General features: G+C 41.6%; 1 protein-coding gene across 4 annotated transcripts in view; it reads left to right on the forward strand.

The window, feature by feature from the left end:
• The window catches only part of TENT4B (terminal nucleotidyltransferase 4B), an 84401-nt gene that overhangs the window by 48188 nt on the left and 12581 nt on the right, over positions 1–23632 (forward strand). For all 4 annotated transcript variants that reach the window (XM_026456868.2, XM_023209877.2, XM_026456869.2 and 1 more), the window contains 4 exons: positions 13984–14107; positions 16842–16888; positions 19359–19479; positions 21145–21252. In XM_026456868.2, the coding sequence (XP_026312653.1) occupies positions 13984–14107; positions 16842–16888; positions 19359–19479; positions 21145–21252 (400 nt within the window). The remainder of the gene's footprint in view (positions 1–13983; positions 14108–16841; positions 16889–19358; positions 19480–21144; positions 21253–23632) is intronic.

A 23632-nucleotide genomic window follows, 5' to 3' on the forward strand; every position in this document is an offset into this window, starting at 1 on the left:
CCCAGGCTGGAGTGCAGTGGTGCAAGCACAGCTCACTGCAACCTTCACCTTCTGGGTTCAAGTGATTTTCCTGCTTCAGCCTCCTGAGTAGCTGGGACTACAGGTGTGCACCACCACGCCTGGCTAATTTTTGTATTTTTTGTAGACACATGGTTTTGCCATGTTGCCCAGGCTGGTCTTGAACTCTTGGGCTCAAGGAATCTGCCTGCCTGGGCCTCTGAAAGTGCTGGGATTACAGACGTGAGCCACCATACCATTTAACGGTTTAATTGAGCGAAGAATGATTTGCAAATTGGGCAGCCTCCCGAGCCAGAGTAGGTTCAGAGAGACTCCAGCACAGCCATGTGGTGGAAGAAGATTTATGGATGGAAAAAGGAAAGTGAGGTACAGAAACAGCCGGATTGGTTACAGCTCAGAATTTGCTTTATTTGAACACAAGTAGAGGTTTGAACAGTTGGCCACCTTTGATTGGCCAAAACTCGGTGATTGGCACAAGAGCAAGTTCCAGTCTCTTTACATTTCCATTTAGGTTATAGTTCACTATGGATGGAAAAACCTATAGGTCAAACTTAAAATATGTGAGGAGACAGTTTTAGGCTAAACTTGATTTAACACATTAAATCCATAACAAGACAGGATGCCTGCCCTCACCATGTTATTTGATCTTATTTTAGTAATTCTAGCCAATGTAGTAGGTCAAGAAAACTGCCTGCTTGGTTACAAAGTAAACATACAAAAGTCAACATTTGTAATATGTGACAGAAAATATAATTTAAAAAAGAAGGAGCCGAACACAGTGGCCCATGACTGTAATCCTAGCACTTTGGGAGGCCAACACAGGTGGATCTCTTGAACTCAGGAGTTCAAGACCATCCTAGGCAACATGGCAAAACCCCGTCTCTACAAAAAAATTAGCCAGGTGCGGTGGTGCGCGCCTATAGTTCCAGCTGCTTTGGTGGCTGAGGTTGGAGGATTGTTTGAGCCTGGGAAGCACAGGTTGTAGTGAGCTGAGATCATGGCACTGCACTCCAGCCTGGGTGACAAAGTAAGACTCTGTCTAAAAAAAAAAAAAAGGAAAGGAAAGAAAAAGAATAGGAAAAAAGAATTTCACTTACTAGAGTATCAAATCCCTAAGATAATTTAGAACAAAGCCAGAAAAGTGAAGAAAATATAAAAATCTTTACAGTGAGTTGCATAAATAAAAAACCTTGAAGATGTCAGATCAACTCATTAATGTGTTAATTAATATAATTAAAATCCCACTGATTTTTTTTTTGTGGGGAGGGTGGGAGAGTCACTTGTTAAAATGATTCTAAAGAGCATCTGGAAGAATAAACAGGCAAGAATAGCCAAGAACATTTTGAAAACTAAAGATGGGTTTGGAAGACGATTGGTTTTGTACTATCAACTACTTATAGATTTTACATGAATTTTAAAGGGTAATCTGAGTCCTCGAATAGACAGAAATAGCCATAGATCTGAAAGAACACTTAAAACCTGATCTAGCTATCCATGAGAGTATGTATAATCAAAGTCTTTGTGTGTGAATCAGGAGTCTTTTAGGTGCAAGGTAAATAAACTCATAATTGCTTAAGCAAAGGTGGTATTTGCTTTAGTGACTCCAGAGAAAGCTCAAGTACCTGTCTCTCCCTGACTTTGATTCTTTTTGGGGTTGGCTCCGTTCTCTCCTGTTGCTAATGGCTTCCTTTGTGCAACCAGAGGAAAGGAGGTGTGGTTTTTTTGATACTTCCAGGCTTCTATTTTTATAGCTTGAGATCAAAGAGGGAAGTGACCTTCCTTAGAGTCAGTATGTAAAGTCCTAAGGAAGATACCACATGGGGTGCTGGGGCCATGTGCCCATCCCTGGCCCATGACAATGGGGATGCTACACTAACTGGATGCTACAGTCCCGCCTTGAACTGCCAACTGGCTTTGCACTGCAGCTTCACTCACCAGAATCACCTGGAATAGTAGGGATAGGAATTGTTTCCGAAAGAGAGTGTATGGGGTGGTAAAATTACTAGTAGGGGAGTAAGGGGACAGGCCATTGGGCAGACTGGAGCAGCATTTACTTACTCAGTCATTGAGAAAATGATGGAACATTCAATAAAGGGTGCTGGACACAGTTTGTGCTCTAAAAATTTTGTGTTTCACCTATTAATTTATCCCTCCCCTTAGCCCCTGGCAAACACTGATCTGTTTACTGTCTCCATAGTTTTGCCTTTCCCAGAACGTCATGCCCTTGGAATCATACAGCATGTAACCTTTTCCAATTGGCTTGTTTTATCTAGTAATGTGCATTTAGGATTCCTTCATGTCTTTTCCTGGATTGATAACCCGTTTCTTTTTAGTCCTGAATAATATGCCATTGTATGGATGTACCACAGTTGATCCATTCACCTACTGAAGGTCATTTTGGCTGCTTCCAAGTTTTGATAATTTGAAAAAAAAATTTTGAGACAGGGTGTGATTGTGTTTAAGATACTGGTCTCCTGAACAACTGAGCTCACGTGAACCCCTCTCCTCAGCCTCCTGGGTAACTGGGATTACAGCTATACACCACCGTGCCCAGTGTGACAATTATGAATAAAGCTGCTATAAACTTCTATGTAGGTTTTTTTGTGTGTGGACATTGGTTTTCAGTTCATTATGGTAAATACCAAGGAGTGCAATTGCTGGATTATATGGTAAAAGTATGTTTAGTTTGCTAAGAAACTGCCAGCTGGGTGTGGTGGCTCATGCATGTAATCCTAGCATAATGGGAGGCTGAGACAGGAGGATCCCTTGAAGCCAGGAGTTTGAGACTAGCCTGGGCAACATAGTGAGACCTCATCTCTACAGAAAATTTAAAAATTAGCTGGTCGTGGTCTTATGTGCCTATAGTCCTAACTGCTTGGGAAACTGAGGTGGGAGGATCACTTGAGCCCAGGAGCTGGAGGTGGCAGTAAACTGATCATACCACTGCACTGCAGCCTGGGTGACAAAGCAAGACCCTGACTTAAAAAAAAAAAAAAAAAAAAAGAGTCAGAGGGTAAGGAAGCAAAAATAACTAAATAAATATATAGAAGATAAAAGAAAAATCTATCTTTCAAAGTGGCCATGCCATTTTGCATTCCTACCAGCAATGAATGAGAATCTCTGTTGTTGCACATCCTCACCAGCATTTGGTGGTGTCAGTGTTCTGAATTTTGAGTATTCTATTAGGTATATAATGCTGTCTCACTTGTTTTAATTTCCAATTCTTTAATGATATATGACATTAAGCATCTTTTTAATATGTTTACTTCTCATATATGTATCTTCTTTAGGGAAGCCTTTGTTTAGGTCTTCTGCCCATTTTTAAAAATGGGTTTATTTTCTTATTGTTGAATATTATGAGTTCTTTGTCTATTTTGAATACTTGTCTTTTGCTTTATTTTTGTGTTTTTTTATTTTTATCTTTTTGAGACAAGTTCTCACTCTGTTGCCCAGGCTGGAGTGCAGTGGCATGAACATGGCTCACTGCAGCCTCAACTTCTCCCAGGCTCAAACAATCCTCTTGCCTCAGCCTTCTGAGTAGCTGGGACTATAGACGCACACCACCACACCCTGCTAATTAAAAAAAATTTTTTGCAGAGGCGGGGTCTCACCATGTTACCCAGGCTGGTCTTGAACTCCTGGCCTCAGTCAATCTTCTAGCCCTCAGCCTCCCAAAGTGCCGATTATAGGCCTGAGCCACTTAGCCTAGCCCAGAATTTATTTTTTTATTTCTTAATTTTGAAAAAATATAGGACCTCATAAAAGTCAGTCTAGGTTTGTACATATTATGTTTTTGGTGCATATGTAAATGGATTCTTTGTGAATCAATTTGGTTTTGTTTTTTTGCTTTTAAAAATACTAGCACTGGGCTGGGTGTGGTTGCTCATACCTGTAATCCCAGCACTTTGGGAGGCTGAGGCAGGTGGATCACCTGAGGTCAGGAGTTTGAGATCAGCCTGGCCGACATGGTGAAACGCTGTCTCTACCAAAAATACAAAAATTAGCTGGGCATGGTGGCATATGTCAGTAATCCCAGCTACTCAGGAGGCTGAGGCAGGAGAATCGATTGAACTTGGGAGGCAGAGGTTGCAGTGCTCCAAGATCGCACCACTGCACTCCAGCCTTGGCGATAGAGCAAGACTTTGTCTTAAAAAAAAGAAAAAAAAAAGAAAAAAAACCGCAGCAGTGGCTGGCCAAGGTGGCTCACACCTGTAATCCCAGCACTTTGGGAGGCCAAGGCAGGTAGATCTCTTGCGGTCAGGAATTCAAGACCAGCCTAACGAACATGGTGGAACCCCATCTCTACCAAAAATACAAAAATTAGCCAGATGTGGTAGTGCACACCTGTAATTTCAGCTGCCTGGGAGACTGAGGCATGAGAATCACTTGAACCCTAGAGGCAGAGGTTGGAGTGAGCCACTGTATTCCATCCTGGGTGACAGAGGGAGACTCTATTTAAAAAAAAAGAAAAAAAAAAAAGACTGGATACAGTGGTGCACGCCTGTAACCCCAGCATTTTGGGAGGCTGAGGTGCTCAGATTGCTTGAGCTCAGGAGTTTGAGACCAGCCTGGACAACATAGTGAGACATCATCTCTTAAAAAATATATATATATATACCACCACTTGGTCAAAAGATTTCAACAGTGCAGAAAAAGAAAGTTGCTATATCTTGTCTCCAAATTAGTCTTGTTTCTAGTTTCATTATCCAGATAATCACCACTAATAGTTAAAACATTTTAAATACGCATTGGGAGTTTGTCCTATTTAATATAAATTATTTATTGAGCAAATAATCACTGCTAGTATATTTTGGATACTGGAATTTTCATATGTAGGGGTCCTTGAATGTAAAGTGCCCCTTTGGTAGTTCTGTGCTTCTTTTACCTGTACTGTAACATAGGGAAAGATGTTACAAATGGTTAGTATCTATTCTTAAACACCAGCCCTTCCACTAAGGGTAAACAACAAATAAATATATAAATGAAGTTTTGGTATTGGGATTACACAGGTTAAACACATCCATATTCATTATTAATATTTAAGAATATAACAAACTTCTTATTGGCGTTTGGACCTTGTAGCTAGGGAAAGATTAAGCTTTGTTTATTTGTGCTTTGTTTTTTTTCTTCACTCACATATTTGAGGGTTTCCCATTTGAGGAATACATTTATTAATCAAGCTTTAGTTGCAAGATATTTGATCTTAGAGAATACCATCAGCCATTCTTCTTTAAGCTTCCTGACTTTACCCAAATTTGGTTGGATCTACTCAAGAGTAGTTTGGGTAGTTCAGAGATTTTATTGGAAGGGGAAATAATTTTTGACCCAAATTAGATAAAGCAACTCTTGGGTAATGATTTCTTTTCTTGTTCTCTCTTTATAATCAGTTGAAAGTAGTAGTAAGGCTGAGTGGCAAAAGAAAGAGGCCTGGGGAGAATCGGGTGGTTTTCATTATCTGTTTTCATAGCAGCTAAGTGGGAAGGGACCAAGAGGAAATCAACTGAAAAACCATCCTTCTGAAACATTGGCCTAAAAAACTGTAGTCCAGAAATTGAGTGCAACTGGCAGTGGCATTTAAAAGGAATGCTCTAATTTCTAGGAAAGCAGGCACGAGTACCTCTTAAAAGGAGAAAAAAATGAAAACTGTAATTTAGGACACACAGATGAGTATCCATTCCCTGTACTTTTACTCTCATGTCCTAACCAAGGAAGGGTTACCATAGCAAATATGGCATTCCTTAGCCATGATTCACTGTTGTAAATGCCTGCAGCATTCATAAAAGTAAGATATATGGGCTCTTTCTTTTTCCTTTTAAATCTGTATTTCTGTATTTAAATCTGTATGTCATCATCTGTATTTTCTGTCTCTTTTGTTTTTTTTAAATCTTGGGAGATGGTACAAATTATTTAGGGGAGTGAATAAGTTTCTTGTCTACAAACAGAGGAGAGAGAGGGCTTTTTGTCTTTGTGCTTTGGAACTGGAGAGCTTCCTATTTAGGCATGGCCTTTTTCAAGTGACCTTGTATTGTTACCAGTACTGTAGAAGGTAGGCACATTGTGCAGACTTTAAAATGTAAAGCATTTAGGCATTCCACTTGTAAACCTTGGCTTTTTAAAGAAAATTACATGCTCATCGTGAATATTTTCTTATCGCCCTATCTCTGTGCACGTGCAGACTTCCTTTGGCTACATTTTGAAAGGTGTAATTGTCTTCTTTAAGGACAGTGGACATCTATAGTTCTTAGGTCAAATTGTCCTCCTTCTGGTTTTGTCAGTTCTCAGCTACACTGTGTGAGCATCCATTTTCTTGGATCCTGGTTTGGAGCTCATTTTAAGGAACATCACATCCCTTTTGAGACTATGTGGACATTGGGGTGGGTAGATGTTCCCCTGTGAAGAGAAGGTCCCTCCCTAAGGAGGTGCTTCTCTGTATTGAGTCTTGCATCTGGGCACACAGAGCCCAAAGCAGGAAGAGTTGAGTCTGAATAGGGAGGCCTGTAAGCCTCACTGCTCTGCCACAGCTAGGCCTGGTTGGCCATGCTCCAGGAGCCCTCAGGAGGCTCTGAAGTCATTCTGCCTCTGGGAATTTTACAGAGGAGCTAATATTTGAGATCTCCAAAGCTGAGTGAGAGGGTGATTCTTGAAAAGGCAAGGCATGCCTCGGTCCAGTTGTGTGGGGCTGTCATAGAAGAGGGCTCGGAAGCTCTTGTAAGTGAGGCTGGAAAGGTAGGCAGTGTTACCATAAGGAGGATGGAAATGACACAGATAGGCTAAGGAAGGGGACATCGGTAATCATGCAGCGATGGCCTAGAAAAGGAAGAGGCTCATGGCAGGGAGGCCAGTTTGGAGGCTGCCACAGTGTTCTACTGAGAGAGAAAAATAATTAAACTCAAAGCACAGTCAGGGAAGGTGGAGGGGCAGGATCTGATTTGGAAGTGTTTTGTGTTTTGATTTTGGGTACAGGGATTTGGAAACCTCTTGACTCCGTAGATGAAGAAAAATGAACCAAGGAAGACTGAAGTTTCCACTCAGGGAAGAAAACACAGGAGTAGGAATAGATTTAAGAGAATGGCAAGCAGTTGTGTTTTGAACTTGTTTAGTGTGAGGTGACATATTTGTAGGGATGTCTAGCTGGTAGCTGCAAGTACAGGAGGCTGGATGTGTGCATGAGTTTCTTGGTAAAGATCCATCTTCAGTCTCCTGAAGATGTCACTCAGATTGCACTGCCATCACCCCAGGGCCCCAGAGAAGACACTCGCTTCTCTTGGTGTCTAGGCGGGTTTGAAAAAAATCAAACAGTACAAAATCATGCAAATTCAGACCTCTACTCCACCCCAGAGGAAAGTCCTGCTAGCAGTTTTTGTGTATTCTTCCAGAAATTTGCCTTGCAACATGTTTGAGTATATAAATAATCCCAGAAAGGCTGGGCCAGACACTAGCAGAAACTCACCACACACACTGCACTGGGCATGCAGAAACTTCGCGAAATATACTGGTGTGTGCTGTCACTGCATTCCTGGATTTGGGGGTCTTCTGTGTCCCCAGGTATCAGTATTGCCCACAGGCTGACCACTGAGCTCCTTCCACAGCCGACCCACATCACCCTGTTTCGAAGTGTGTCTGCAAAGTTAGATTATTAGATTAAGTGTTTCTGCTTTGTGTTTTCTTTAATGAATTTTTTTATAATGAAGTTCTTGTTTTAAAAACATACAGTGATAATTAACATGTATGCATTTTTCTTAAAATGACCCCCCCAGTCCCTCTTCAGATGTAATCACTGTTAACAGTATCGTATATAGACCCTGTTCTATGTGGGGTGGGCAGAGGGCCGGTTAGCGGGTGGAACATGCATACTCACAACCATATTTTTCACATGGGAAAATATAAAGGTGACAACAAATATCCTGGTCTGTAATCTCATTAAGCAGACAATAATCACTGTTTGAAAAGCGGACAAATACATGCTGATTTGTTTAAAAAATTATAGTAGTACAGAAAGATGCAAAAAAAAAAAAAAGTTAAAGTCTTCCTAACTCTCCTGCCTGTACCCTCCACTGGGCAAAAGTCCCTGTCCCTAAGGTAATATCTGTTGACAGTTCTCCTTCCAGAAAACTTGCAATGCAAATAGGAGCATGTTGTGTATCTGCCTCTGTGTGTATGTGTTTACATGTCTTTTTTTTTTTTTTTTTTGAGACGGAGTCTTGCTCTGTCATCCAGGCTGGAGTGCAGTGGTGTGATTTCAGCTTGCTGTGACCGCCGCCTCCCGGGTTCAAGTGATTCTCATGCCTCAGCCTCCCGAGTACCTGGGATTACAGGCAACCACCACCACACCCGGCTAATTTTTGTATTTTTTGTAGACACGGGGTTTCACCATGTTGGCCAGGCTGGTCTGAAGCTCCTGACGCCAAGTGATCCACCCGCCTCAGCCTCCCAAAGTGCTGGGATTACAGGCGTGAGCCACCACTCCTGCCCCTGCACATGTCTAATGCACACAAAAGGGATTCTGCTGAACACATTTTTTTGTGCTTTTTCTTTCCAACTTAACATATTTGACATCTTTATCAGCTTATATAGCTTTACTTCATTCTTTTAAAGAGGTTATTGACTATAAAGAGAAAGTCAGTCAATGGGGTGCTTCTATGATTATTTAATTAGATCCTGTTGATGGACATTGATACCATTTCTAATTTTTTTAGTATCCTAAATAATCCTGTGGTGAACATCCTTATACAGATGTCCTTGTTCCCTCATGAAAATACTTCTGGAGGATGGTAACAAGGGAAATTTTGAAAATTATTTATGTAAACATTATCATTTGTTAGTAGAATGACCTCGGGAGACGTTGTAGTAATTTATGCTTCCCCACATGCATATGAATGCCTTTTCAATATATTGTTTCAAAATTGGATATCATGAACCTTAAGATATATATATATATATATATATATTTTTTTTTTTTTTTTTGGTGGGGGGATGTCCTGTTATTGACAGTTATCGAATAGAACTTTGTCAGTTCCTTCATGTAAGGATGAAGTTGGTAATTAAAGGGATCTGACTTCAGTTATGGAACTGGGAAAACTGGACTTTGATGTGGAGATGGGCTCAGACATGCTATGTCTGGGCAGGTATCTCTTGGGAAGCAGTGTCACCCCTGAACAGAAGCATGGATGAGCCACAGGGGACGGTGCTGAGCAGAGGGGCTGGCTGTGGGTCATTTGCCTCCCTTGACCTGGAAGGCACAAGGGAGCTTTCCACCTTTCCTTTGGTTTTGAGAGTGCAGAAGCTACTAAGCAACTCACAATGTGCCCAGGGTGGTCCAACTGACGGATGCGAAACGGTTCTTCCTTTCCCAGCCAAAGAACTGGAACCTCCCACCCCGTGACAAGCATTATAAAATTCACATAATTTTGATAGGCTGGATTCCCTTTCTGTAGCAGATCTGTCCTCAGAGCAGAAGTGGTTTTTTAACCTAAATTACCTGTGAGTTTTATTTTTTAAATATGGAATATGTTTTTTGGATACCTCCTTGTCATATTAAATGTTGTTATTAAATTTGAGATTTTAATGTAAATTTTACCCCAGCAAGTTAATTTTGTTTCTCTTACTCTCTTGTTTTTGGCATCTTTTCCCGTTATATAGTGGTGCTCATTTCATCATATTGCTCTTATATGACTTTTCCTTTATGAACAGGGATCTTGTTCACTTTTCCTTTTTTAACTTTTTTTTTGTTTTTTCGAGACGGAGCCTTGCTCTGTTGCCCAGGCTGGAGAACAGAGGCACAGTCTCAGCCCACTGTAACCTTTGTCTCCCAGGCTCAAGCTATTCTCCCATCTTAGCCTCTTGAGTAGCTGGGATTACAGGCATGCACCATCACGCCTGGCTAATTTTTTGTATTTTTGTAGACATGGGGTTTCACCATGTCATCCAGGCTGGTCTCAAACTCCTGGACTCAAGCGATCCACCTGCCTCAGCCTTCCAAAATGCTAGGGTTACAGGCATGAGCCACTATGCTTGAGTCACTTTTCCTTTTAACATAAAAACACTGATATCCTAGAGAGGGCACTATATTTTGGGTACATATGAGTTCAGATCACAGAAGAGTTGTATTCTATACTTTTATCATTCTTACTTCAGTATGGTGTGTTTTATAATTTTATATGAGAAACTGTAACACTGGGCATGTGTCATCAAGCAATACCTACTCATAAATCATATTAAATTTTGATCCAAACATGGGACAAACTGAAGTTTTCTCTGTGTACTTGGATGCTTTCAGAGGCATAAAATTATATTACCATGTGAAAGTAAGCCTACAAAATTCCTCAGGCGTCCACTCTGCCACTCAAATGAGAGCCAGACTTACAGTGCACACTCTACAAACAAACTTCAGCCCGTCAGGGTATTTTAAGTGCCTGAATATGCAAGGCACTGTGCCAGTAAAATTACTCAGTCCCGAGGATAGAGCCTGTTAGAATTATTTTAAAATCTGTACTTGAAGTTTATTTCCTCAGTGTTCCAAGATATTTTATCTGGTTGTTCTCTGAGTATTTCACACGTAGCTAGTTACATATAGGTGAGATAGTGATGCTTGTGCCTGGTGTGGATGAGAAACTGAGCCTGGCAGACCTGAGATTGGATTTCCTCTTCTGACTTTGCAAGTGTGGCTTTGCTTTAATAATAGCCCTCCTCTTTTTCCGTATTCCTCTTTCCCCCTTCCATTGCGCAAATATGCATCAATCAAAATACAAATTGATTGCAAATATGCGTCAATCAAATTGTATTGTATTTTGATTGATGCACATATGCATTGATAGTTGCACATATGCATCAATCAAAATACAATAACCTGTGGAACCATTTTTTCTGAAATAGGAAGGTGGTGCCATGGGCTATTGATTGTTGAGGGTAGTCTTCAGAGCTTGTCTTATAAATCTATAATAATTTTCCCCCAAATTAATGTGCTAGTTAGAACACTAGATTGCAGCACTGAAAGCGAATTTTAGAATCTTTTCCAACTTTTTACCGAGTTCAGAAAACCGTTTTATTGGACCTTTGTTTGCCTCATGGTCATCTGGTTTCTTTATGCTGATAGTGACAGGGACCTTACTAACCTACAAGGCAACCCAGTCCATCCTGGGCAGCTATGATCATTGGAAAGCTCTGAATCATTCATCTGGAAGCTGCCTATGGCAGAATAGTACAGAACATATGCATTGCACTATGTTCTACAGAACTACGTTAAATAAGTGTTCCTTTTCATTGTTAGATGGAAGTGACCCAGGGCAAGGATCATGTTTGATGAGCCAGTTTTCTCCTAGTGCCTTGAATATAGGCACTTGGTAATGTTTAGAGAATGAATTCTTTCTTTTTTTTTTGGAGACAAAATCTCACTCCGCCACGCAGGCTAGAGTGCAGTGGCACGGTGTCAGCTCACTGCAAACTCTCTCTCCCAAGTTCAAGTGATTTTTGTGCCTCAGCCTCCCAAGGAACTGGAATTACAGGCATACGCCACCACGCCCAGCTAATTTTTATATTTTTAGTAGAAAAGGGGGTTCGCCATGTTGGCCAGATGGTGTCCAACTCCTGGCCTCAGGCGATCTGCCTGCCTCAGCCTCCCAAAGTGCTGGGATTACAGGCATGAGCCATTGCGCCTGGCCAGAGAATGAATTCTTAAAATCAGTTTCTCATGACTTCAGCTTGACTGACAGTTGTGCTAAATACTTTTTGCCTGTATTTGAATTAGAAAATTCGTAAGGGGGCCTTCAGAATAGATGCAGTCACATTTAGGAGTTTTTTCCCTCCATTAGTTAAAATGCAGTTTTTCTATGGATCTGTTTTAGAACTACAAATAAACTCTGATCAGTCGCTGCAGACTACGCAGTGAGATGAGAAGCAGTCCATTTGTTCTGTCGTTTATTCATGGCCCTCATCTTTGCCAGCAGACTTGTGCAGAAGAGCAGAGCAAACTGTAAGCTTCCTAACAGCTATTCCCATTCAGCTGCTGTCTTCAAGAAGCAGAAAAGGATAGATAACCTTAGAGAACATAATCAAACCTGGGAAACTCAAATCAAAACAAAACAAAACTTCAAAACAGAAGTTGAAGGTCCCAAGGTACCCAGAGGCATAGCAAGGAAAACGGCCCCACTGGGATATCTTTTGGATTCACCTACAGACCTCTCTGGAGTTTTAAGATCCACTTTTTGTGACTTATTGCATAGCAAACAGGCCGAACGCTATTGTAAATCATCCTCTACGAAAGGCCCAGGTTTTGAAACTGAAGGCCTGAAAAGGCTCCTGCTTACCAGCTGTGTGCTGTACCTGACACACTGAAGCCTGAGAGTGCCAGTCACCTGTCAGAGGGAACACAGCTGCCCTCAGGCAGAACCTGAGTCTAGAACTCAAGGTTTTTGACTCTTAGGCTAAAAATAAAAAATCAGAAGGAGGAACTATGGATTGCTTAATCAGTCACATTTTCACTTTCCAGAGTTTCTTGTAGCACAAGTTATAGCCTTTGGGGATTAGGATGTAAACACTTTTTTTCCTTCCCTAAAGCGATTTTTGGTCTGTCAGTTTTTTCAGCTTCCTGCTCTGGGCCCTGAAGGTGCCACATAGTTGCAGGCATGCTCCTCCTTCAAGGCTCTGTTAAGCTGTGGCTGCACTTCCTTCCCACTGCTGTGCCCCAGGCCAACCCCTCTGCCCCTTCCTTCCCCTGAGGCACTTTGCACCTGTTGCTTCGAGCCTCCTGGTCTATCCCAGTTAGTAGAGTCCCTGTGCTTACCTCCGTGGCTCAGTCCTCATGGGTGGTCAGTGCTCTAGGAAAGGTGAGCTGACCTCTTCACTTTCCCTTCCCAGCCATTTAATAGCTCTTCACAGCCTCACCAACTTAGAAAGGAATGCTGCTTTTCTCTCTGTCCCCCATCCCGACTACATTCAAGTCATTGCTCAGCCCAGTCAGTTTGTCCTTTCTTCCAGACCAGTAGTTTTCCCCCAGGCCCTCAGGCTTCAGCCCTTGAAGGCATCCTTAGCCCCCCACCACTATGATAGCCAGGCGCTGTGCCTGGCCACGGAGTGTGGGTATGTGTGTGTGTTTTGTTTCTGGAGCCCATTCCTTTCCTTCCACCATCTTCTAGGCCTTCATCCAATCCTCCAGCACCTCACTGATTCACGACTTTTCCCTGCATGTAGTCTAGTCTCTTTGCTGGTCTGTTGTTTGCATAGTTGCCAGTTTAGTCTTCTTAAAATGCTGCATTTTTGAAGTCAGTCTCTCTCTAGTCCCTGTCAGAATCATTTAAATAGCTCTGTTGCCACAGGGGGAAAGCTTGAACCTCTTAGCCAGTCATTCAGAGCCTGCCCTCTACTGGGGCCTGCTTTCCTCTCCAGATGCTTCTCCCACTCTGCCTGCCACAGCCCTTGTAGCTGGCTGATTGCCCTGTACCTCGCAGGCTCTGGAAGTCTTCAGCTCCTTCATGGAGCCTTTGTCTACCAGCCATTCTTTTCAAGACTTTGCTGTTGTTCACTGCCTGATTTGTTCATTTGACACTTAATTCACTGAGCAAACATTATGAAAGATGTACTGTTTGCTACTGTGAGGAATGGATCCCCAAGAGGTAAGAGGGTCAGTCCCTACTGCCAGGAAATTTGCCTGCATCACCTGGATTCAGTATCTTCTTGTGTCTGTTAGATCAGAAGTGGAAAGGCCGAGGCCAGGCCGTATGCTTTTTAAATTTTATTTTATTTTATTTAAATCACCAGCACCTCAGCAAGTGTTTTGCACAGGAAATTTCTTATGTTATTTAATTATTTTAGTTTTTATGATTACATTCTATACATTCCCATTTTAGCTTATCTTGAGTTACAGATAGTCATCAGCCGAATTATAAGACCTAATTAGATAAGATTATTTAAGATAGTGATTTCTCATTAGATTGGCCCTGCTCATAGTAACTTTTCTGCTTTTTTCTTCAGTCTGCATGAAGAAATCAGTGATTTTTATGAATACATGTCTCCAAGACCTGAGGAAGAGAAGATGCGGATGGAGGTGGTGAACAGGATCGAGAGTGTAATTAAGGAGCTCTGGCCCAGCGCTGACGTGAGTCCCTTCCTGGTACCTGTGCTTGGGACAGTCCTTGTCCATGGGCCAGAGGCCTATCTGCTAGTATCTCATGCTAGTCCTCACATGCAAGTAGAAGTACACTGTAGAGTTGTGGTCTAATGAAATTTTAAAAGCAAACAATTTCTGCAGTCTTTAGAATTTGAGGCTTCCTGATTATTTTCATTGGATTGGATGACTAACAACTTTTTTTTTTTTTTGTAGTGCTAATAGCAACTACTAAAGGCAAGCTATCTTTAGAAATTATTAGTGTAAAGAGAAGAAAGACAAAGCAAACCTCATTGTTGTAGTGGTCTGTTATTGGATATGATATATCAAAACCTTATTACTACTTAGTTCCAGCCTGCCAGGGTAAACATTATATAATTGTTTACAGCTGAATGAAAATGTCAAGTACGAACTTTTGTCACTTGTGACTAATGCAGGCATAAGTCTTTTCTTATTTCTTTCCTGAAATTGCCATTTTCCATCTCTCTCAGACCGGCTAATTGCCTTTTAGACAGCTCCCAGTCAGTGAACAAAATGATTGCTCAGGATTTCTTCTTGGCTTATTTGTTGTTTTTGTTACTGGTACTAAGTCTTTTGTTTTTTGTTTTTGAGATGGGGTCTCACTCTGTTGCTGAGGCTGGAGTGCAGTAGTGCGATCACGACTCACTGCAGCCTTGATTTCCTGGGCTCAAGTGATCCACCTCAGCATCCCGAGTAGCTGGGACCGCAGGTGCACGTCACCACACCTAGCTAATTTCCGTATTTTTTTGTAGAGACTGCGTCTCACTATGTTGCCCAGGCTGGTCTTGAACTCCTGGGCTCAAGCAGTCTGCCCGCCTTAGCCTCCCAAAGTGCTAGGATTATAGGCGTGAGCCACCACACTTGGCCTGTTACTGGTACTAAGTTAATACTTCACTTTTTAGGGCACTTTGAGGGCCTGTTTTATGATTTTGTGTATGCAAAGAAGTACACAAAATAATATTAATAGAATCCATTACTTTGTGTTCTGTAACTTTTCTTTAGGCACTGTCCTGGGTGGTGGTTTTGTCCAATTGGCAAAACAAGGAAGTTTCACTGTATGTAAAAGTTGCATGTATATGACAGTATGTATATGATGCTGTAGGTAAAGGGAAAAGGCGAGGATACTAATATTTTATGAACAGTGACCATATGTCACATTCTTTCTCCTATGTGATCCAAATCAGTGGTTCTTAGCTAGTGGTTATTTTGCTCTCCAGGGGGGCGTTTGGCAATGTCCAAGACATTTTTGATTGTCCTGACTGGGTGTGCACTGCTAGTACCTAGTGGGTAGAGGCCATGGATGCCACCAGCCATTCTGTGATGAACAGTATAGGCCCTTACAACAAAGAATTATCCACTCCAAAATGCCAATGTTGAGAAGCCCTAGTCTAACTTAACCCTTATCTTTCTTAGGTGGAGGTTGACTATCTGTCTCTCTCTCTCCAGCCAGCCAGCCATCATCTATCTACCTACAGATGAGGAACATGAGCTTGTGATTAGGTTCCCAGGTCCATCTTGCCTCAGAGGTTGAACTGGTTTCACTGTTTATCCTTTTCCCCCACCCTGAGATGGAGTCTTGCTCTGTCGCCCAGGCTGGAGTACAGTGACACAGTGACACGATCTCAGCTCACTGTAGCCTCTGCCTCCCAGGTTCAAGCAATTCTCCTGTCTCAGCCTCGTGAGTAGCTGGGATTACAGGCACCCGTCGCCACACCTGGCTAATTTTTGTATTTTTAGTAGAGATGGGGTTTCATCATGTTGGCCAGGCTGGTCTTGAACTCCTGACCTCAGGTGATCCACCTGCCTCGGCGTCCCAAAGTGCTGGGATTAAAGGCGTGAGCCACTGTGCCCGGCCTATCCTTTTTTATTACAATTACCTGCACACTTATTTCTGCCTGAGTTCCCCTGTTCTCCATGGGTTGAGGTAGAATGCATCCCAGTTTTATGCCACAGCATGATGTTATAATGATGGTGCCTGGTGTTCTCTGTGGAATTGACCTAAAGGCCCACACTTGCCCTACAGTTAAAGTAGTCTGATCCCAATTTAGTAATCTGTTCGAAGACTCCTGCTCAGAGAACAAAAATTAAGGATTTGTGATTGTGTCTCTGGATAATGAGGGAACATTATTGATCTGAATTACTTCTGGAAGTTTCCTGTGGTTGGCTTTCTGTATCCTTAAGTATTACACCTCCATATTAAACCGACAGTGGATTGAAAATATTCAGAAAAAAACTATAAAAATAACAATGCACCAATAAAAACAATACAAATTATTTTAAAAATACAGTGTAACAACTATTTAGATAGCATTTACATTGTACTAGGTATTATAAGTAATCTAAAGATGATGTAAAGTATATGGGAGGACTCGCATAGTTATCTGCAAATACTCCACCATTTTATAGCAGTGACTCGAGCATCTTCAGATTTTGGCATAGTGGGACTGGAGCCAGTCTCCTGCCGATACCAAGGGACAACTGTATTTTGGTCTCTGTGTTTCTTATTTGAACCAGGTAAGTTTAAATTATATTCAGAATGTCTGCTTGTGAAACAGAATACCCACTTCATGAAGAATGGGGTTAGAAAAAAAATGCTCTTGTCATACCAAAAAGTACCAGTAGAGGGTAGTAAAAACTGACATTTCTCCATGTCTTGGTGGCTTTATCTGATACCTCAATATAATAACTTCTTTTTCTGTTTCAGGTCCAGATATTTGGAAGTTTTAAAACTGGACTATATTTACCTACTAGGTTAGTACACTCATGAATCTTTTAAAGGACTGTACCTTTTCCTAGAGTGTATTCATTTTGGCTGTCAAATTTGTAAGGAGTAGAAACAAAACAAATTTATAAAACAAAAATGGGACTGGGCATGGTGGCTCACGCCTGTAATCCTAGCACTTCAGGAGGCCGAGGAGGGTGGATCACTTGAGGTCAGGAATTCAAGACCAGCCTGGCCAACATGGTGAAACTCCATCTCTACTAAAAATACAAGAATTAGCCAGGTATAGCGGCACGCGCCTGTAATCCCAGCTACTCCGGAGGCTGAGGCAGGAGAATTGCTTAAACCCAGGAGGTGGAGGTTGCAGTGAGCTGAGATTGCGCCACTGTACTCCAGGCTGGGCAACAGAGCGAGACTCTGTCTCCAAAAAATAAATAAATAAAATAAAATAAAATAAAAAATAAAAAAGTAAAGGATTTACCAGCATTTAATTTGATTTACCTTGAAGTAGAATATCACTTCACATCATCTCCAAGACGTTGATGGTACAGAGAGATGGAAAAGGGATCATATTGCAGTGGAATCAGTTAGTTACTAATTTTAGAAATTGACTACCTGGCAGAGTATTGCTCAGTCCCATAACTTAACCCACTGACAGAGATGTTAATGTAGTCTCATGATAAAATGTCTGATTGTATATCCTCTAGAATGTGAGTTCCCGCTGTCTCACTCACTCACTCACTCTCTCACTCTAACTTTCAAATTAAGAACTCATTCTACTAGTCATGGCTCCAGTATCCTGATCCAGAAATTCAGGTACAGATCTCTTCTCTGAGAAAGATCTTGGCCTTTCAAGACTCTTGTTCAGTTTCAGTCTTCTCAAATGAGACCTCTCTTGATGCACAGCCTTGGAGGCTTTCTTTTGGAAATGATGTTTCTCTGGAGGGTGAATACTTGCTCTCTAAGAATTGAAATTGTTTGAACATTCCATCATGGTTATTACTATTATTACTTAATCTCTCCAGAATAAAGTCAGCATCATGTTTTTCCATTTGAGCTTGATTTGGTACACTTTAGCCCAACTTAAAGTATGCTGAAGTGGGTAGACCCTGGCAATTTCCATTCTTCCCATAGATGTCCTTGGCCTGCAAAAGTCATAATACTCAACTTCAAGTTCATATTTCTTACTTAGGTTCTCAGCCTCAGTAAAACATGAAAAATCACTCTTTCTTAAAAAATTTAATTAAGTTTTATGAATAGGTAATACATTCACATAGTTCACATTTGTAAAAGGCACAAAAATCAATACAGAGAAAAGTCTCAGTCCCACCTCTGCCCCCTGGTTCTCCTTGGAACAGCCACTTGTTGTTTTGTTTTGTTTTGTTTTGTTTTGTTTTTTTTTTTTTTTTTTTTTTTTTTTTGAGACGGAGTCTTGCTCTGTCGCCCAGGCTGGAGTGCAGTGGCCGGATCTCAGCTCACTGCAAGCTCCGCCTCCTGGGTTTACGCCATTCTCCTGCCTCAGCCTCCCAAGCCACTGGGACTACAGGCGCCCGCCACGTCACCCGGCTAGTTTTTTGTATTTTTTAGTAGAGACAGGGTTTCACCGTGTTAGCCAGGATGGTCTCGATCTCCTGACCTCGTGATCCGCCCGTCTCAGCCTCCCAAAGTGCTGGGATTACAGGCTTGAGCCACCGCGCCCGGCTTTGTTTTGTTTTGAAACGGAGTCTGGCTCTTGTCGCCCAGGCTGGAGTGCAATGGCGCTATCTCGGCTCACTGCAAGCTCCGCCTCCCGGGTTCACGCCATTCTCCTGCCTCAGCCTCCCGAGTATCTGGGACTACAGGCACCTGCCACTGTTCCCGGCTAATTTTTTTGTGTTTTTTAGTAGAGACAGGGTTTCACCGTGTTAGCCAGGATAGTCTCAATTTCCTGACCTCGTGATCCAGCCACCTCGGCCTCCCAGAGTGCTGGATTACAGGTGTGAGCCACTACACTTGGCCAGAACAGCCACTTTTACCAGTTTCTCACATATCCTTTCAGAGATACCTATGCATATAAAAGGACATGTGTGTGTATTAACACAAATGGTAGCATGCTGGATACCTGTTCTGCATCCAGTTTAAAGCACTTCATAATATATCTGAGTTGCAATTAACCTCATCCAGATAGGAAAATCATTATGTCTAGTACCGGAAGCCTTTATTAAGGAAAGGACGTTAAGTGCTTTTTTTTTTTTTTTTTTTTTGAGGTTTTACTTCTTTCAAAATCACCCTGTTTCCTGAGACCTGAATTCTGTGAAATGACTGGGAGGAGGAGTTTGTTAAAATCAACAACTACTATTTCCCCTCTCCACAAAACCATTATCACTAACACATTTAGTCTTCGTTGGCCAGGGTGGGAAATAGGTTTTAATTGTACTAATGAAGTCTATAAGCATGAGTGTCAGTTAAAACAAGTTTCCAGCTTCTTCAGGCCCTCTTGTATATGTATTCTGTGTTCAGTGACATCGACCTAGTGGTGTTTGGGAAGTGGGAGAACCTACCCCTCTGGACTCTGGAAGAAGCTCTTCGGAAACACAAAGTCGCAGATGAGGATTCGGTGAAAGTTTTAGACAAAGCAACTGTAAGTTCTGCAGCATTTCATATTAAACCGTAGTTATTTACCTATGAAACTTGAATTAAAATTAAAGTTTGGTGAGCACAGTTACATTGCAAGTGAGTGAGTCTTTCATTTTTAATGTCACCGTGCTTGCACGTAAGAAGTTTTCTGGTTGTCCACGCTGGAGTGTGACCACACAATCTTGGGTCACTGCAACCTGTACCTCCTCGGCTCAAGTGATCCTTCTACTTCAGCATCTCGAGGAGCTGGACTACAGACACAACCTGCCATGCCTGGCTAATTTTTTTGTATATTTTGTAGAGATGGGGTTTAACTGTGTTGCCAGACTGATCTCCAACTCCGGGGCTCAAGTGATCCACCCACCTCTGCCTCCCAAAGTGCTGGGATTACAGGCGTGAGCCTCTGCACCTGGCCTGCATTTCTTTTAACAACAGCAGAATACCCAATTTTATCATACATAGTACTCACTGTAGAGATGTTTGTTTTATTCATTTTTATTATTATGATTTTTTGAGACAGAGTCTTGCTCTGTCGCCCAGGCTGGAGTGCAGTGGCGCAATCTCGGCTCACTGCAAGCTCCACCTCCCGGGTTCACACCATTCTCCTGCCTCAGCCTCCCGAGTAGCTGGGACTACAGGCGCCCGCCACCACGCCCGGCTCATGTTTTGTATTTTTAATAGAGACGGGGTTTCACTGTGTTAGGCAGGATGGTCTCAATCTCCTGACCTCGTAAGCCGCCCGCCTCAGCCTCCCAAAGTGCTGGGATTACAGGCGTGAGCCACCGCGCCCAGCAATGTTGTTTTCATTTTTTTAGAGAGAGATACAGTCTCACTATGTTGCCCAGGCTGTTCTCTAACTCCTGGACTCAAGTGATCCTCCCACCTCAGCCTTATGTGTAGCTGGGACTACAGGCGCACCGTACCATGCTCTGCTTATTTAAAAAAAATTTTTTTTTTTGTAGAGATAGGGTCTCCCTGTGTTGCCCAAGTTGGAGCATTTTTTGAAAAGAACTCTTGATAGCTCATGTAAATAATCCTGCCAGTTTTTGAGAATAATTTTTATATCTTATCTTGTCAGGTTGCTTTTTGGGCTATTTGCAAAACTGACCAGTAATGCAAGTGGGTTGTAGTGTATACCTTAAGAATCCAGCAATTTTCTTATTAGAAACAGTTTGATGATACAAAACATTTAATACCTGGTATTCATCGTTCTTCATCTTATACTCAGAAAGTGTTCTCCAAAGTATTGAGAAAGGTTTTTGTTAGATAATTTAAAAATTATTATCACTATATGTCAACTAATAAATGAGATGATGGGATTATTAATTTACTTAACTGCGGTAATCACTTCAGTATGTATATCAAGATAAGTATATCAAAACATGTATGCCTTAAATATAAACAGTAAAAATAATCAAAAATTGGACACCAAGCAAAATTCTCAATTTATAGAAATTACAAAATATATTGTATGGGGCCCAATGCTAAATATGCAATATATGGTATTTGTAGCAGTCCAGGGTTACTGGGGTGTGCCATATTTAGAAGACTCAGTATTCTTATGCTCTCATGAGATGATGGAGACCTCATGTCTAGTAACCCTCCATCCCCTGATTTTGTCATTTAATCTGGTTAAAGCATTTACATTTTACCTTTCTTCTCTTTATAGGTACCTATTATTAAACTAACAGATTCTTTTACTGAAGTGAAAGTTGATATCAGCTTTAATGTACAGAATGGCGTGAGAGCAGCTGACCTCATCAAAGATTTTACCAAGGTCAGAGAAGTTAGTGTTTATACAATAAAACTATTAGAACCTAATTTTAAGATTCTGTTGTGGTGGTGGTCTAATATTTTTATATGCATGTTGCTGACAAACACCTCGCTCTCTATCTCTTTTTCTCTCTCTCTTTTTAAAATAGAGCTAGGGTCTCTCTCTGTCGCCTAAGCTGGAGTTCAGTGGCTGGATCATGGCCCACTACAGCCTCAAACTCCTGGGTTCAAGTGATCATCTCACCTCAGCCTCCCAAGTAGCTGGGACTACAGGCGTGAGCCACTCCACCTGGCTTTTTTTTTTTTTTTTTTTTTTTTAAGTGTTGGGGATCTCACTGTGTTGGTCAGGCTGGTCTCTTAACTCCTAGCCTCAAGCAGTCTTCCTGCCTCAGCCTCCCAAAGCACTGGGATTATAGGCATGAGCCACCATGCTCAGCCTGCACCTTACTTTTGTATGCAATGGTTTTGCTTTCTTTGAATCTGCTTGTAATGATCAGTGATTAACTTATAATGTGACCTCAAGTAAGAATTAAAAGTTGAAAAAGCTTTTGAAGAAATTGTCTGCTCTAGATCCTTCCTTGTAGAGACAGAAGAGATGGAATTCTGCTACACAGTTGATTCCATCTGTTTTTAACCTTCAGGAGTTCAGATTAAGAACCTTTCCTTTAACCCGTTTCCTGTTTGCCCCAAGAATACTGCGCGGGCAGTGAGCTGCACTTTTTTTTTTCTTTTTTTGAGGCAGAGTCTTGCTCTGTCACCCAGGCTGGAGTGCAGTGGTGTGATCTTGGTTCACTGCCACCTCCGCCTCCCAGGCTCAAGCAATTCTTCTGCCTCGGTCTCACAAGTACCTGGGACTACAGGCACCCGCCACCATGCCTGGCTAATTTTTGTATTTTTAGTAGAGATGGGGTTTCACCATATTGGCCAGGCTGGTCCTGAACTCCTGACCTTGCAATCTGCCCACCTCAGCCTCACAAAGTACTGGGATTACAGGCGTGAGCCACCGTGCCTGGCTGTACTTTTTTTTTTTTCTAAACAGGCAATAGGTTAAGAGTTTTAGGAGCCTTTTCTAGATTTCAATCCCTAAATTACCTTTAAGGTGTTTCCTACAGGCTTCTTTACTTCTATTTTGAAATGATTAAGTTTATTTCTATTCTGTTTTCTTCCAAGATAGAGAAGAATTTGTCACCATTATCTGTGGAACATTTTACATACTTAGATAGTTGTCAGCTTTCTCCCCTCTAACCTAAACCATTAACTCCTTTGGCTTCTGTTAGAATATTCACAATTTTTTTTCTCAAGCAGCTCTAAAGTTTCTATTTCTTCTTTGTTTTTAAGAAAAAATGTTAACTACTTGATGTTGCAAGCATTATCATCTTGCATAAATGTATGGAAGACAGAAAAGCAGAAAAAATAAAAGAAATAATATCCATAATCTCCCTATATTGGGGGTGTGCGTGTGAGTGTGTGTGTGTGTGTGTGTGTGCACGCGCCTGTCTAATATTTTTCTGGAAAAAAGCTTTTAAAAATTGAAATTCGTGGCCGGGCGCGGTGGCTCAAGCCTGTAATCCCAGCACTTTGGGAGGCCGAGACGGGCGGATCACAAGGTCAGGAGATTGAGACCATCCTGGCTAACACGGTGAAACTCCGTCTCTACTAAAAAATACAAAAAACTAGCCGGGCGAGGTGGCGTGCGCCTGTAGTCCCAGCTACTTGGGAGGCTGAGGTGAGAGAATGGCGTGAACCCGGAAGGCAGCGGAGCTTGCAGTGAGCTGAGATCCGGCCACTGCACTCCAGCCCTGGCGACACAGCGAGACTCCGTCTCAAAAAAAAAAAAAAAAAAATTGAAATTCGTATGCATAACATTCATCAGTATGAAGAGATGGTGTAAAGTGAGTCACCCTTACACCATAGATACTTAGATCATTTTTATAGAATTTCTCATTGCCAGTTATTATTTTTTGTGTTGCTTTTTTATGTTCTTTAAAATTATAAGCAAAAGGAGTAGCACATTATACACACATTGTCTCATACCTTTGTAAAAACGTAATGTTTTGGAGGTTTCTTCCATATTGACACATAGAGGCTTGCTTTATTCTTTTTGTTGGTTACACAGGCAGTAGTCTTTTGTAAGACTGTGGCTGCTTGATATAGCAGTTCTTCAGTGTTGTTCCAGCTTTTCTTTTGCTATTAGAAAAAGGGATTGACGAATATACTTCCATGCATGCATCTTACTTTACACGTGCAAAATGTTTGTAGGAAGAGTCCCAGAAGCAAAATTTTGAGGTTGAAGGGTATATCCAGATAAAACTCTGTTAGATATTTCCTTAATTATTTATTCTTTCATATTCTCATTTTCTCTCTGTCCCTCCCCCTTTTCTTCT

The sequence above is a fragment of the Piliocolobus tephrosceles genome, chromosome 17 (genome assembly GCF_002776525.5).
Source record: "Piliocolobus tephrosceles isolate RC106 chromosome 17, ASM277652v3, whole genome shotgun sequence".
Lineage (NCBI taxonomy): Eukaryota > Metazoa > Chordata > Mammalia > Primates > Cercopithecidae > Piliocolobus > Piliocolobus tephrosceles.